Genomic DNA, 14,574 nt, shown 5'->3' with positions numbered 1-14,574 from the left:
TTAATAATTATTCCAAATGTGTTTCAAATTTTAAAATAAACCAGTGTTTTGGTGCTTTAATGTGCCTGCTGGCAAGTTTGTTGGAAGTCACAAATTAATTTGGGAAAACAAGTGAGTTTAGATACCATTTATTGCTCATGTGTTTGGCTATCGTCATCAAGAATACAGATGAACCATCTTATACAAGCATAGTTGACCACATTGATTTAGGATTTCCCAAAAACTTCAATACAAGGCATAATTAGCAGCTCTGAATGTGGGTGGGCTGGATGACCGTAAGGCCAATATGAAGGCATTTATGTCCAACCTCTGGTGTTATATGGTGGTTAACCTTATTAAACCTTCCATTTGAAACTTTCTTTTTTGCCATGGTCACTGTTCATTTCTAGAATGACCGTGTCGCATTCTCCCTTTGTTTCAAGATGGGTTTGGACCACAAAGGTTAAATTGTGGGAGGTTTGCCTTTAATTGGCATTACGTTTTAACCCTGAGGTCCAAGCAAGATCCTCCACAGTACAGACCACAAAGCTAAACTTCTATTGCAATTACAAAGGGACAATTTCGACTGTCTAGAAATCTATATATACATATATTGCTATCTAAAATAAATAGATTCCCCTCCAACCACACACACCTAAACAGCACTTTATCTGACTATTTACAATACACATAGCAAAAAAAAAAGTACAGAAGCTCACATCAAAGAGAAATTATAAAATTGTGCCATGATGAAAAGAAAGTATAAGAAAAGATATTTGTATGATAAGAAAAAGTTAACCAAAAATGTGTATTCATTTGGGAACTGGAAGGTTTCCGGTTCTATCCCCCGGTGTGTACAGTAAATGTGACACATGAAAGCGCTTTAGATAAAGGCGCTGTATAAATGCAGACCCTTTACTTCATACACTACAATGAGACCATTATAAAGTGGTACTTAACATTAAGGAGTTGCCATGGCACCATGAGAAGACATGTACTGCGGAGGAGGTCACACCTTAGAGGATCATGTTATGTAGCGAAAGGCAGATGAGAGACAGATTATTTAATTGGTCCAACATGGGAACAATAAGATGAGTTATGATGGGCTTTCTCCCCCCCCCCCCCAATTAGCTCCTGTGGAAGCACACCAGAGTTAAATAGTAGTTGCAAGCAACTGTTCTAAAATGCCTGTAGCACCAGGGTTCGCAGATTAAGTATTATTCCGAAGGTGTTACATAAATTGTCAGTCTCAAAAGCATCGTTGCTATTGGGCGAAAACCTTGTGTTCATATTTTTCATTGGTTAAAAAAAAACCTCAACCACTTCACTTTCAGAATTCTAGTTAAAAATGCATATTAGATTGGCGTTTTAGCTTTTTTCCCCTGTGACACAAATGATGCTTTTGTGTGACACTGCCACTGTTGTATGATGAAGTAGGGTAGTAATTTATGAGAAAAAAAATGAAACATGGATAAGTTAAATTCGAAGTCAGTGATTATCTTGACATTCACAGAAATGTAACGGGTCGAGCCCCATCCATTTGGTGTTTACAAAAAGCGCCAGTCATTTGCAAACTAATTCGTCCCGAGATCTGTTGCATCTCTCAGTCTCACTGCGTGGTGGCCTCCAGGAGGGTGTTGGGCACCAGCTGTACCTGTGGAGAGGCACATCCGTTGAGGTGTGGCAGGGAGTCAGTCCCCAGGTAGGCCAGCAGCAGCTCAGAGTGCCGGTGCAGTAGATGGAGCATGTCCTCTGCCAAGCTCTCCACTGTGGAATATCGAACTTTTTCCATGTCAAAGATGTCCTTCAGGAAGGACAACACCTGATCCTGCAGGCAAGTCATACATGCACCATGATGAAGCAAAGCAATTACTGTTGGTGTGTCATATCGCAATAGTTTAATTGGAGACACTTCAACACTGTCTACTTGAATGTCCGGAACTGGACATACAATACACCCACTAATGTGTAATTGTAGGTGTATTGTTTTGTCATCAACTGCAATACACATTATGGCCACACTCCCTATTAATGACGGGTGACTCCATCAAAATGTTGGCCAAACAGAGGCGATGCAATGACATTTCATTTCTCATTGTTTTGGTGGAGAAACTATTATACACAAAAAGGAACTAACAGGCTGAATCCATTTCATGCCATTATTATCTTTTTTTTTTTTAAGATATTTTTTTGCGGCTTACGCCTTTTATTGATTTTTTAAGGGACAGATAGTAGGCTGACAGGAAACGGGAGAGAGATGGGGGGATGACATGCGGTAAAGGCTGTGTCGGGTTCGGGAGTCGAACCCGCGGCACACCGCGACTGGATCACCAGTCCGGTGCCCAGACCGTTACGCTACGGCCTGGGCCCATGCCATTATTATCAACGGTTAACTGACCTTGAAGAAACAGCAGAAGTCATGCAAGGAGCTCTTGGGTCCGAGGAAGCCCCAGGCCAGGACTGGGCTGATATGTTCACACACTGCATAGAAATGGGCTGTGAAACCATCAGACACCTGGGGCGAAACCGAAAGTGGCATGCAGGGAGTTAGCAAGCTGTCACATTAGGATTGTATGATTATATTTTAACCGGATACACAAAGTTGATCTAAGTTGCCAGTGTAAATGTAGGATGCAGAATTTGGAATTACGGGATACATGAATATCTTTCCGTCTTGTACAATACCTTCATGTGTTGTCTCTTCTGCTTCAGGACTGACCAGCAACTAGATGCCACTGCCTGTGAAATATTTGAGTCAGATTAAATGTCTTTAAACACTATTTTATTATCTAACCCCCTATTTTATTATATCTAAAATTATAAATATAAATATTTGAATACGGTATATAACAGCTCAAATATTCTCTTATGGGGACTTTGGTACTCTTGTTTGAGAAGCACTGCATTAAACTACTGTATGTTTCTCGTTGTCTACTCACCGTCTCCTTGAAGGAGCTGTTGAGCCAGCGGTTGTTGAGAACATTCTGGATGGAGACAGGAGGGTTCTCCAGGTCATCAAATGAGTCCATCAGGATGAAGTCCAGCACAATGTCGTAGAAGTTGAGGTGTTTGACCTAGCCAGGAGGAATAGCCAGGTTGAGTTGGAATGAACCCTGAAGGGCCACTTCACCCCTTTTGCAACCAGATCCTATTTTGTTTGTAGTTTAGGAGACAAACACTTTCCTGGGGTTTTTATGTGGGTAATATGTGTTTTTAGATATTTCAGTATTTCAAAGTGTCCATGATGTCATGGACACTGGGGTCACTTATTTCCTGGACTACATGTTGTCTCAGTAAGACAGCCCTCCCCCTATCCACAAGGAGGAGCAGTGGACCAAAGCATTATGGGAATTGTAGTCCAGGGCGGCGGTGGCTCAGGGGTAGAGTGCCTGGATGGTAACCGTAAGGTTGCCAGTTCGAACCCGGGCTCCCCCAGAGTTACTGTCGAAGTGTCCTTGAGCAAGACACTGAACCCCTAATTGCTCCCGATGTGCTAGTTGGTGCCTTGCATGGTTTCCGCTGCCATCGGTGTATGAATGTGTGTGTGAATGGGTGAATGTAATGCACAATCTCTGTAAAGCGCCTTGGATAAAGGCCCTATATAAATGCACAATTTTTTTTTAAGTGAGCCCAGTGGACACTTGGGAGACAAGTGTTTCTTGTCTCCCAAACATCATTAAAATAAGATCTGGTTGCAAAAGGGGTGAAGTGGCCCTTTAACATGACATGTTGACTGAGAACGCCCTAGGGTGAGTAATGCACACATCTGCTTAGTACAGCACTACTGTAGGCTACTCAAAGCTATGACTGATATTCTCATGTCCCACTTTTCAATAGTTGTGCCCCAGATGTTAAATAATTATCGAATTGTCAAGGCCACGTCTATGATACTTGTTTTCGTTCACTTTGCTCTTTGCATGCCCAATGGTTGAAACAGTAAAGTGTGTATGTACACTATGTGAGGGGAATTAATTAGTCAAACATCCTTGCTACATATTCCTTCCAGCTTGAAATTGTGAAGATTACATGACTTGTTGACAATGTTTCTCTTGTGTAGTGTTTTCTGTGGTATGTTTATGAGGAAAGATACAAACAGTTGTATCTTTGCAACTCTACTGAGCTCTCTGAATTATGAACAACATATTCTGACACACTTGAGGAAACGTTTGTAAGAAACAGGTTCTTATGAAGAAAGTTCATAGGAACTCCTTAGCCAAGCCAGTTGGCTATGGAGTTCCTATGAACAGTGTTTGTGTGCACACTGTCAGTGTTAGGCCCTCATTTATCAACGGGGTTATGGGTGTACACCTGGTGTACACAAGGTGTACACCAGGTGTACACAAGGTGTACACCCAAATGTGGGTGTACACCGCGTTGATAAATGAGGGCCTTAGTGTTTACTATTGTGTGTACCATATCTATAATAAATGGAATCTCACCCCATGTGTGGCGAGTTCTACTTCAGTGTTTTCCCAGTGTTCTGTTTGTTCCAGGAAGGAAATCATCTCTTCAAACACTTCCTCAAATCTTATCGGGTTCTGGCAGACAAAAAAGAAAAAGAGTCTTTTGTTTGATCAGTTAAATTTGATGTGTGTGAAATGGATGTAGAACTTTTGCAGGTTCAGTCTTGCCTTTCTTGCTTTAACAATTATAGAAGACAAGATTTTCTTTCCTGTTTCAGCCAGAAACGTCCTGGTCGTCGTCTCGTACAAAATGAGCTGTAGGAAAAACAAGACATATTTTATAGCCTCAAGTCTTATTTATGCTTCATGAAAAAGTGTCTCTTGACACTTTATACCGAAGCATATATTAGGCTTAGAGTAATAGTGAGTTCATGTTTATCTTTACTCCACATGCTAAGGCATGAGCCATACCTGACACGCCTGCCGTACACAATGCAACTTAGCCAAGAAGTCCATGTCCCCAACACATTCAAGCGTCTCTGTTCTGTCATTGAAAAGGTATATAACAATTATAATAAATAATTGACATGATGTAGGTTCTCTGCATAACAACACCCATTCCACCTAGGATTTGGAGAAGATATTCATCGACATAAGAATTAGAAGCACAAACGTGATGAAATCTGAATAAATGTAAGGGAACATACTGCCACACACAATCGGATGAAGCAGGTAATCCTACCGTATCACCCTACAGGAGATGTTACCGTCCTCTGCCATCTGCAGTGCCTCTTCGTAGAAGGGGTAAATGGCCACAGCACTGGAACTCCTTAGCTCTCTGTGCTCTGATAGCTGTGACACAAAGGGACAGCATGCTGTAGGTATAGGAAACTGGGTGCCATGCAGTGAGGATTGAGGACCCTCATAGAGACTAGACCAGTGGTTCTCAAGGATTTCCATGTCACGGTCATGGATCCCCATGTGAAAAGATGAGGTGCCAAAGAACCCCATAAGAGAAGATTTGTGTACAGAACTTTTCTACAATATTAGATCTATAAGCTCACAATGCGTCGCATCACATTGTGTGAGCTTGTAGATCTACTATTTGTGAATAGCCAAAGTATGAAATAAGTGGTTAAACTCATGTTTTGTTTGTGCTTTCACTTGATGGATTACATCAGTAGTTAGGTAGGTAAATGTTTTCTGTTAATCCCCCGTGTGAAGTTAATAAAGTAAGTCGTAATCATGGTTAAGCATATTAAGCAGGTCACAAGTCCTCGTGTCTAAACCTGAAACGTCCTGTTCCACAGAGCTCTGGCTCTACTAAACCCTTAGTCGCCTTGAGCTAACCTCGCTTCCCCAGGCTTTTCCAACCGTGAGCAGTTGTAGGCTCAATATGTCAGTTTGTCACCTCCTCCATGACAATCAATAGATCCCGTGATCTTTCATGGCCAGATGTAATTTTATAGGGTCTAGATGGACTATAGTAAATAATAAAAAATAAATCGCTATAACATTTTGTAAAAAAATACATATTTAGCCCCATGTTCGAATGCCCCCACCCTCCTGTCAGTTAAGTAGCTAAAATCGCTAAAATGAAAGAAAGCAGCAAATGAAACAAAATTTACGTCCATCTTTTACTTTCTCTAATAACAACCTAAAACATGAACCTTGGTTGAAAAAAGCTAAAGTTGTCCTTTAAGGAGAGGGGGTGGTTAAACCAGGCTATATACAGTACAATGATGGAGGAATGTTAAACGGTCTAATTATAGATAACTGACCCAGTTCTACTGGCAAGAACTTACCCTGCGTAATCAGTGCTACAACATACAGAGAACACACAGTTGGGGTTCATTTGATCCAACCTTCCTTCATTCTCAATAAATCATTGAAGATCAGTGATTCTTAAATAAATATGTATCAAAAGTAAAACCCATGAATCCTTCATTTAACACCATAGCACTAGTTACACAGACGGACCTCCAGTTGACAAACATAGCCGATACAAGATCACAAGACGGAATAGGGACGTTGTGAGTAAATTAGAGCAGAGCTGTTTATGCACGGGTAGAACTAGGCCTGTATCAAGCCCCCTGCTGTTACCAAGCTTCAGTTCCTACAGCTGAGATTACGTAGGCAGTATCATAATTTTCATTTGTTTTTTATAAAGAAAAGAAACATTTCCATTTAAGTATATTAGTGGTCAAATTAAAAAGACAAACAATCTTTTATTAATTCATCCCCAGTTCTTAAAATAATAATAATAATGTGTGACAGATGATTGTCTTACCTCAGCAGCAGTCACAAAGGAGTCAGTGGAGGCGATGCTCATGCTGTCTCTCATACAGGCGTCCTCTCTGGCTGACATATCTGTCATATTATCTGGTAGAGGGAACAACAAATAACATCCTTACAGAAGCCGTCTCTCAGGTAGGTGTCCTCTAGGTCCTCTCTGGTTGACATGTCTATCTTATCTGGTAACATCTGCTGAAGTTGGAATATTATTTGAATAGATACATGCCTTGTTAGGGCCATTTAACACCTTGCGTTTTGTTTCATATTATGCTGTTGACCTATGGTTACAACCTTCTGCTTATTGTAATGTATGTATTCTTCAATGTTGTGGACCTTTGAAACACTTTGATAAAAGTCTCCCGGGCTTGTCTATTCAATAGCCAGCAGATGTGTGGGATGCAAACAGGAGTGAAATTGAAGAAACCGTAGTTGTATTGCATTCTTCCTGACTGCCAGAGGTGGTGCTTAAAACCTGTTGTTATCTGTCTTGTGTGTACAAGAAAGATAACATCCAGCGTTAAGCACTGCCCCTGGCATTGAGGAATTATAAATAGAATCGTAGGTACATACAGGACGTACCACTCGTTTTTATACTCTCGTTCTCCTTCAGGTCAAAAGGACAACAGATGGTGGAACAGCAGGACAAACTGTGGAATTGTATTAGAAACCAGACTCCTTTTTAAAATTGGAAAAAATTTAATATACATTGCGTGGCTCAATCTCCAAATTCAGTAAAACATGGCAGCCTTTTCTGTCTCATGTTGACCGCCTTACACTTGTGCCCCCGATTGAACCTGATTGAACCTGATTAACTGTCGCCTGACTTGCCAACCTGTCTTGCCTGGATGATGTTTGTGAACGAGATCTGCTTTGTATATTGACTAAATTGGAGTGCCTTTTCTATCATGTTGACTGCCTTACACTTGTGCCCCCGTTTGAACCTGTATAACTGTCGCCTGACAGCCCAACCTGTCTTGTCTGGATGATGTTTGTGACCATGACCTATGAATATTGACTATATTGGAGTTTTTATTTCATTTTTTATATATTGTTTTTATTGTTATGTTGTGCTTTGAATGTTCTTTTGTTGTCTTGATTTGGAGTTTGTGTTTTGTTATTGTGTGTTTTAGTTTATTTTTGTATTTGTCACTCTGTTTTTATTTCTGAATTTACTTCTATTTTGTAAAAAAAAAAAATGAATAAACAGAACATAAAAAAAAAAAAAAAAAGAAACCAGACTCCTACTATGGCCTGTTAACTTTCAACGCAAGTTGTTACAGAAAAAAGCTCTCAGATAAAATCTATGCAACTGCACAAACATTTATGCCAAAAATTAAAAAACAGATCTACAAGCTTACGTATTGCAACTTGTGAGCTTGTAGAGCTATTTTCGTTACTTTTGGATGACACTGTCATGCGAGGAAGTATAAAATAGAGTAAAGGTATTATAGAAAAAGGCTGGTGACAGGTGCGTAGGACAAAGGTGCATATAATAAAAGGGTATCTTTGAAAAACAAAGAAAATTGTTGATTGTCTGTCCTGATGAAGGTCTAACGACCGAAGCATCGAATTAATAAAGAGCAAGTTGCAAGTTTCCGACAGTGTGCGGATCCTTTTCTTTGTTTTTCAAACAAAGGGTATCTTTGAAAAACAAAGAAAAGGTCCCTTTTATTAAAAACAAAAAGATGAAATATGGAGTCACAAGGTTTCTGCCCGACAGTAAAGATAATATATAGTGAGTCTGACTGACCCTGTCGGTTGCTGTGTGATGAGGACGACTCTGAGGTGTCCAGTGCTTCTTCAAAGTCCTCCTGGAGACGGTAGGCCTTCTCCAGTAGAGACTCCAGCTTGTGGATGAACTCGGGACTGACCATGTCCTAGAAAAAAGGACAGCCATGTTCCACCATTATGTAAGTGATTCTCAAACTATATCATTTCACCCCCAGTTTGATATGCACTAGGGCAGGCCATAGGCACCCATTTATCTGTGGGACCCCCAAGCATCTATAGTAAATTCTTCAGTCTTACTTTAATAAGTGTGTATGGAATGGAACCAAATGCACCCATGTCCATTTGGTTCCTTTTGTACACTTTGGACCCCAAGTTGAGAACCACTGATATTGAGTTCACAGAGACAGGCTAGTAATAGTTATGGATGGTATTCATAGGGGTCTCAAATTTAGACTGTTCCCAAGCACATATATCTGCGTTTCATATGTTATTAAAGTGCATCTAAATGCTTCTAAAAGTCTGACCCATCTTATATATCCTACCATAATTGTGCTTGCTTTGACAGTGTGGCAATAATATACAGCCAGTGACTATATAAAATTCTGCACAAATTCTGCACAAATTTCCACTGATACTCAAGCTGTGATGTAAATTGTTAAGCACTCAATATATACAATGAATTTAATTTGTTAAGTCACACTGTGTAATATCCAACACATCTGTAGATCTGTTGTCTGTCAGAACTGTAATTACAATAATTCACTAGTGTTACCGTTTGTGTTACTGTTTAGAGAAGCTGTCTAGAGCACATTCATATGGAATGGTTCGTGTGACAAAATACACCAGTACCAAAACTAACTTTAGTTAAATTGAAAAGGTTACATAGTATGACTTTAAGATCTTTTCATTTACATACACCTGATGTGCATGTGCCAACCTCCATGCTCTGCTCGGCAATGGCGTCTCCAGCTGCCATTTTGACTGAAGCACACGGTGAGGGTGGGATGGCCTCATCATCAGTCTGTTTGCTCCTGAACGTCAAAGCCTGCTCCCATCGCCTCAGAGCCTCCTCAAACAGCTCCATACCTGCACGCACACGCACACACCTTTCTATGAGTCCTGTGCTGAAAAGGCTTTCATCCCCAGTGATCCCACAATGTCTTCCATTCATATGCATGTGTTCACTGATGGTATGTTTTCTTTCCTCACCCATAAGGTACAGGTTTTCTGGCGTGGTCACAGGTATGCTGACCACGCTGCAGATGTCATCGTCCAGTGATCGGTCCCAACAACTGGATTCATTAGCGCACGTGCAGCTACTGGCTGAGTGAATGCTCTTCACCTGGGAGGAGATGAGGGAGGATGGAAGATAGAGGTACACGCTAAGGCAATTCATTGTCATACAACAAATGAGCGATTATTTAGTTGTGATTTTGGCATTGAACATCGGAATATATAAATACAATTTAATTTAGGCTTCGTAAATACAAATTGCATAGGGCAGATAGGAAAGATAATTTTAATATACAAATTAAGAATTGACTGACATTTAATAATTGCTCACAAAGCTTGTCGATTTCCACTATCTTTTTTAAATGTAAAGACATTCTCAACAAGGAAACGATTATGCAGTTGGGATCAAAAGATGATGTAATAATTGGGACAGACTTCACAGAACAGCAGCAACAGGCAAAAAGCATGTCTCAGTTTTGAATGTAGTTGAATGTTATTCACACTGCTTTTACCTGTATTATTAATTATTATTAGTGTACATTATCCAGTTAAACTCGAGTAAAGTGATATTTATCTTTTGCAGTGTACCACATTGGTGTGGTTTACTGTGTCAGGAAAGCTCAGGTAAAGGACCTTGCAGACTGGACGGAGGAAAACGCAGCAAAGAATCTGAAAAATGCAGCAGTGTGCAGTGTTTAGTGTAGCATCGCTAAAAGGTATTTCAAACACCATTTCCAAAGCCAAACTATCAGGCCCTTATCATCTTTGTGCCCTATGATGCAACCTCACACATTGGACACATTGGGGGTAAAGGGGGTAAATCCGCAACATTGGAGTTGGAACCGGAGACCAATTTGCTGAGCGCTGTTCAGAGGTGGACAGCCGGGGCAATGGGGCTTAAAACGAACCATGAAAAGTATTGGTTGAAGCTATTTTTACATACAGTGAGTGTGATCCCATCTTGACCCATTACTAGAATATTGAGTCTGTTTAAAACGTACGCTATAGTACCAATGATGAATCACATCTAGCTTACAATAAGGCATTTAGCTCACCTCTAATACAGAGCCCATTTACACAAGTGCAACTACCGGTATATATGTACTACATTTTTGTCCCCCCCCAGCCACCAACCATGTGTACTTACCGAGGTCAGGCTCTGTAAGGAACCAGACAGTTTGCTGTAGGGTCCTCTGTTGGGGAGCTGATCACAGGAATCACCATTCTTGGAGTTGAGGGAGAGAGTGAAGCTGTGTCGGTTGTTGTTGGTGCCTTAGAGAGAGAGATGAACACACTAGCAATAGCATACAGGAGATATGTTTACTGTCACACTACACAAGCATGGGTCAGGATTACACAACAGATGAGCAGCCCTGATCGGCCCAATAGCAAGGCTGTGTAAGTAATTCTCTTGCTGCTTCTGTTTGAATGCTACTGCTACTGCTATAACTACCACGGCTCTGCATTAGGTTACTTCTACATTGTTTGATAATATCAGATATATACTCTATGTGACAAATGCAGGTTTGAACAAATGCTAATAACCATAAAAGCTAGTTCATCATCTATAGTTTTAGGCCATTTAATGTAATGCCCTTTATCTATTCTATATGACTCTTATGACTAAATTCTAAGTTATAGTGTTTATCTATACCCTGATCTGTATTAAACATGGTAGCTTAGTAGAGGACTAGGCTGACTACCAGTCATTTTGATTATATTATATACTAACCACTAGTCTACGATGTAAAATCAAGATAACAGGTCAGCTTGTTATTGCCATTTATTGGTAGAGGATTAACTTGTACAGTGACTTACTGACTTTTTTTGTTTTGCTGAATATTGCAATTGCACTACAAAATGTGATGCATAAACAGCTTTACATGATTAAAAGTATCTTCCATTTGCAAATTGCAGCAATGTAACACTGCCCAGACCCAAGTCCCTTACCGTTCCTCGGTATGGGAGGGAATTCAAAGCTGGCCTGTTCCCACTCGGGTGACTGGCACTTCTTCTTTCCCTTTCGCCTCTGGAAGTGGCGGGCGAGGAAGAGAAGTGAAATGCCACCGAGAGCGGTGGCAGCCACTAACTTCTTGGCATCTGTGCTAAGGCTCACCTAGAAGGAGACACGTAAAAAAGACAGAGTTAAAATTATGCAACATATGTATAGCATGTTATTACGTGTGCGCGCATGCGCGCACACACACACACACACACACACACACACACACACACACACACACACACACACACACACACACACACACACACACACACACACACACACACACACACACACACACACACGCACGCACACACACAAACACACACACAGTATGCTGTCTTAGTGTATATACAGTACATATGCAGTATAAGACCCCACAACGATATTTGTCTACCTGCAGAGGCCATTCAAAAGCCAAAACGTCCAGCGTGAACTGTGCGAAATGTGGAGTAAATCTTCCTATGACTAGGTAGACACCTACCGCGAGACAGTGTACTGTCTAGAATTCAAAGTATCATTTTCACACAGCTCACTAAGCCAAGTTCTACAGCTATAGATAGCTTCATTCAATGATGATGGGCATTACATACGACTATGCTGCCACACATTTCCACCAACTGATGAATTATGTAGGGGTGCAGAGCTATGACAACAACAATAATATTGACTGAGTGCATACTACATTAGGCAGAATATTACATAAACAAAAAAAGCACTGAACCGGTGCTGAACCCTGTCGACATGTCGGTGACACAACACAGGCTATCACATTGGCACTGTCACTTTATGTATGTTTGTGAAAGTATTCTTTGCTACTTCACTGCCAGTCAAATTGTGTATGTTGTATGAGTGAATATACTCTATTCATTCACACACATTGAATAGTAATTGTTATCTGCGTCCAAGTTCTTACTTGCACAAGAGACAGCACACTGCCTACACTGCACTGCACGCACGCACGCATAAAATCAAGCTCACCTTTTGTAAGATTGAAGCCTTTAAAATAGGTTATCTGCGAGATAATTACACAATTATTTTGGTGTTGTCTTTAGATGGATTTACAACCATGTAGACAACATCTCATCTGCGTGACGAACTTGTAGACTGAGACTGGCACTGGTGTTTTGTTTACAACTGAGAATCTTGCACTTATAAAACGTTCTGTCCCATTCAATTTACTCTCTAGTCTAGACTAAAATACAAAAGCCGGGAAAGATTCTGCCGTCTCACTTGAAAGAATTCAATTGGATTCTCACACAATCCAACCAAGCTATACCTCCTCCTGCAACGCAACGGAACGCAAGTTAAAACTGACTCTGTCGAGGCCTTTACCTGTGTGAGGGAGTTGTAGACAGACAGTGGTAGGTCCAGCGCTCGCAGGGCAGCCACCTTGATGGATAACTGGGAACTAGCAAGTGTCTCATGTGTCATTGTGGCAGCATGTCCATGACTTGGCAGCCAGCTACTCGCCTGTCCTCGTCACCATCCTGATCTGGAGCTCCGAGCTATACAGGATGGCAACGATGACATGTGAGGGCTTAACCTTGGGAGCCTGTTCTAAGTCATATAGCCTAGGGCCATGCATGTCACATAAGACATAACCCAAGTAACACAAGTTAAGATTACATGACAGAGTGCTTGTTGTAGCAGGTCAGGTCATTATCCTATTTGAAGTTGCCTCGCCATCTGACTAGCTAACTTACTGATATATATTCTACTGAGGCATCAATCTGGATGGAATAATGGATGACAGCCTGGAAATATCGATTCAGGGGTCTCCCTGTCTTCCCAGCTCTTTAGTAAATGTAGTTAATTATCCCTATAGTCAGATGTTTTTGTAAACACTGTTTTCACTTTAAAATAAAGTGTATTATTATTATTTAAGAGAAAATGCATTTTCAGGTCAGGATAGCAGGATACAGGATAAACGAGTGAAATTGGAAGTGATGACACAAAGAATAGACATAACTGAAACATTATAAATTTGAAGCTGATGAATGGATACCCTCTCGGCCATCCCACCTGAAAATGTATTTTCTGTTTAGCTACTAAAGAGCTGGAGGGTTGAGACCCCTGTTACTGAACAAACTCTATAGAAATGAAATTAAAATTAAAAAGTGCTTGATACATAATCTAAAAATACAAAACAACCTTGAGATAATGTGGCTGCAACAATCAGCAAGTTAGTTAGCAACTGGGAATGGGCAATTAATATATAATATACATTCTGTTGGGTATAGGCAACTAGTATCACACACTGTGCAGTGTTTTATGTTGTTGCACAAATGCAATAACATTCAATCACCCAGCATGTTACTGAATGTTATTCTGCAACAAAGATGCTCGTTTTTGTAATACTATGCTTATAAACATGTATCATGGAAAATATCATCTTATGCATCAAATATTCCAAGTAAAGGTCTAAATAGGTGGTGGATTTGGATTTGTCATTACATGCAGCATTCCAGACCCTAACCAGACAGCTAGGTTGAACAGATTAGCATTAACACCACCTGGATAACTGACAGCTTGGAGGCTTGGCTGATGCTATTAACTAGCTCTGGGTTTGCTTGTTAGCGAAGAAGACCATCCATTCCAAAACATTAGCATGATGCATACATACATTACATACATAGAATGATAGAAATCACCAGCTGCCTAGCGCTTTCTAAATTATATTATGTACACACATTAAAAGGGCAAAGTCATTACATTTTCCGTGCTTGTCCACTGCCTCTGCTCACTGTCCTGGCGTAGAGGTGACGCTAGAGCTCCATCATTTCAGTTTCCTGCGTCAAGTCAGACGAACTTCCGGTACACTCATTTAAAGAATAAAGGCATAGGTAAAAAGTGTTGCAACGTTTTTATTTTTTCTGTGTTCTAGATCGGTGGTTCTCAACATGTGGGTCAGGGGAGGGGGTCCATACA

At 40.6% G+C, this 14,574-nt stretch overlaps 1 protein-coding gene across 3 annotated transcripts; it reads right to left on the bottom strand.

The window, feature by feature from the left end:
• Positions 1–112: 112 nt before the first annotated feature.
• On the bottom strand, positions 113–14,574 carry miga1 (mitoguardin 1). 3 transcript variants are annotated; one of them, XM_083782168.1, is made up of 16 exons: positions 14,359–14,574; positions 12,979–13,151; positions 11,592–11,757; positions 10,789–10,913; positions 9,618–9,750; positions 9,325–9,494; positions 8,428–8,554; positions 6,673–6,764; positions 5,125–5,234; positions 4,854–4,926; positions 4,611–4,697; positions 4,419–4,517; positions 2,919–3,053; positions 2,665–2,718; positions 2,378–2,494; positions 113–1,807 (listed from the first exon to the last, which is right to left on the bottom strand). In XM_083782168.1, exons 2-16 carry the CDS (start codon positions 13,075–13,077, stop codon positions 1,589–1,591), a joined length of 1,806 nt encoding a protein of 601 aa, XP_083638294.1. In that variant the 5' UTR covers positions 13,078–13,151; positions 14,359–14,574; the 3' UTR covers positions 113–1,588. The 3 variants fall into 3 exon arrangements, with proteins under 3 accessions (XP_083638294.1, XP_083638295.1, XP_083638293.1); XM_083782169.1 differs by having other exon boundaries at positions 9,346–9,494; positions 12,979–13,144; XM_083782167.1 differs by having other exon boundaries at positions 12,979–13,144; positions 14,359–14,573.

Source organism: Protomyctophum parallelum (genome assembly GCF_964188405.1).
Source record: "Protomyctophum parallelum genome assembly, chromosome: 14".
In the NCBI taxonomy this organism is placed as follows: Eukaryota; Metazoa; Chordata; class Actinopteri; order Myctophiformes; family Myctophidae; genus Protomyctophum; species Protomyctophum parallelum.
The sequence above is the reverse complement of the archived record's forward strand: the minus strand, read 5'-3'. Positions and strand labels throughout refer to the sequence as shown.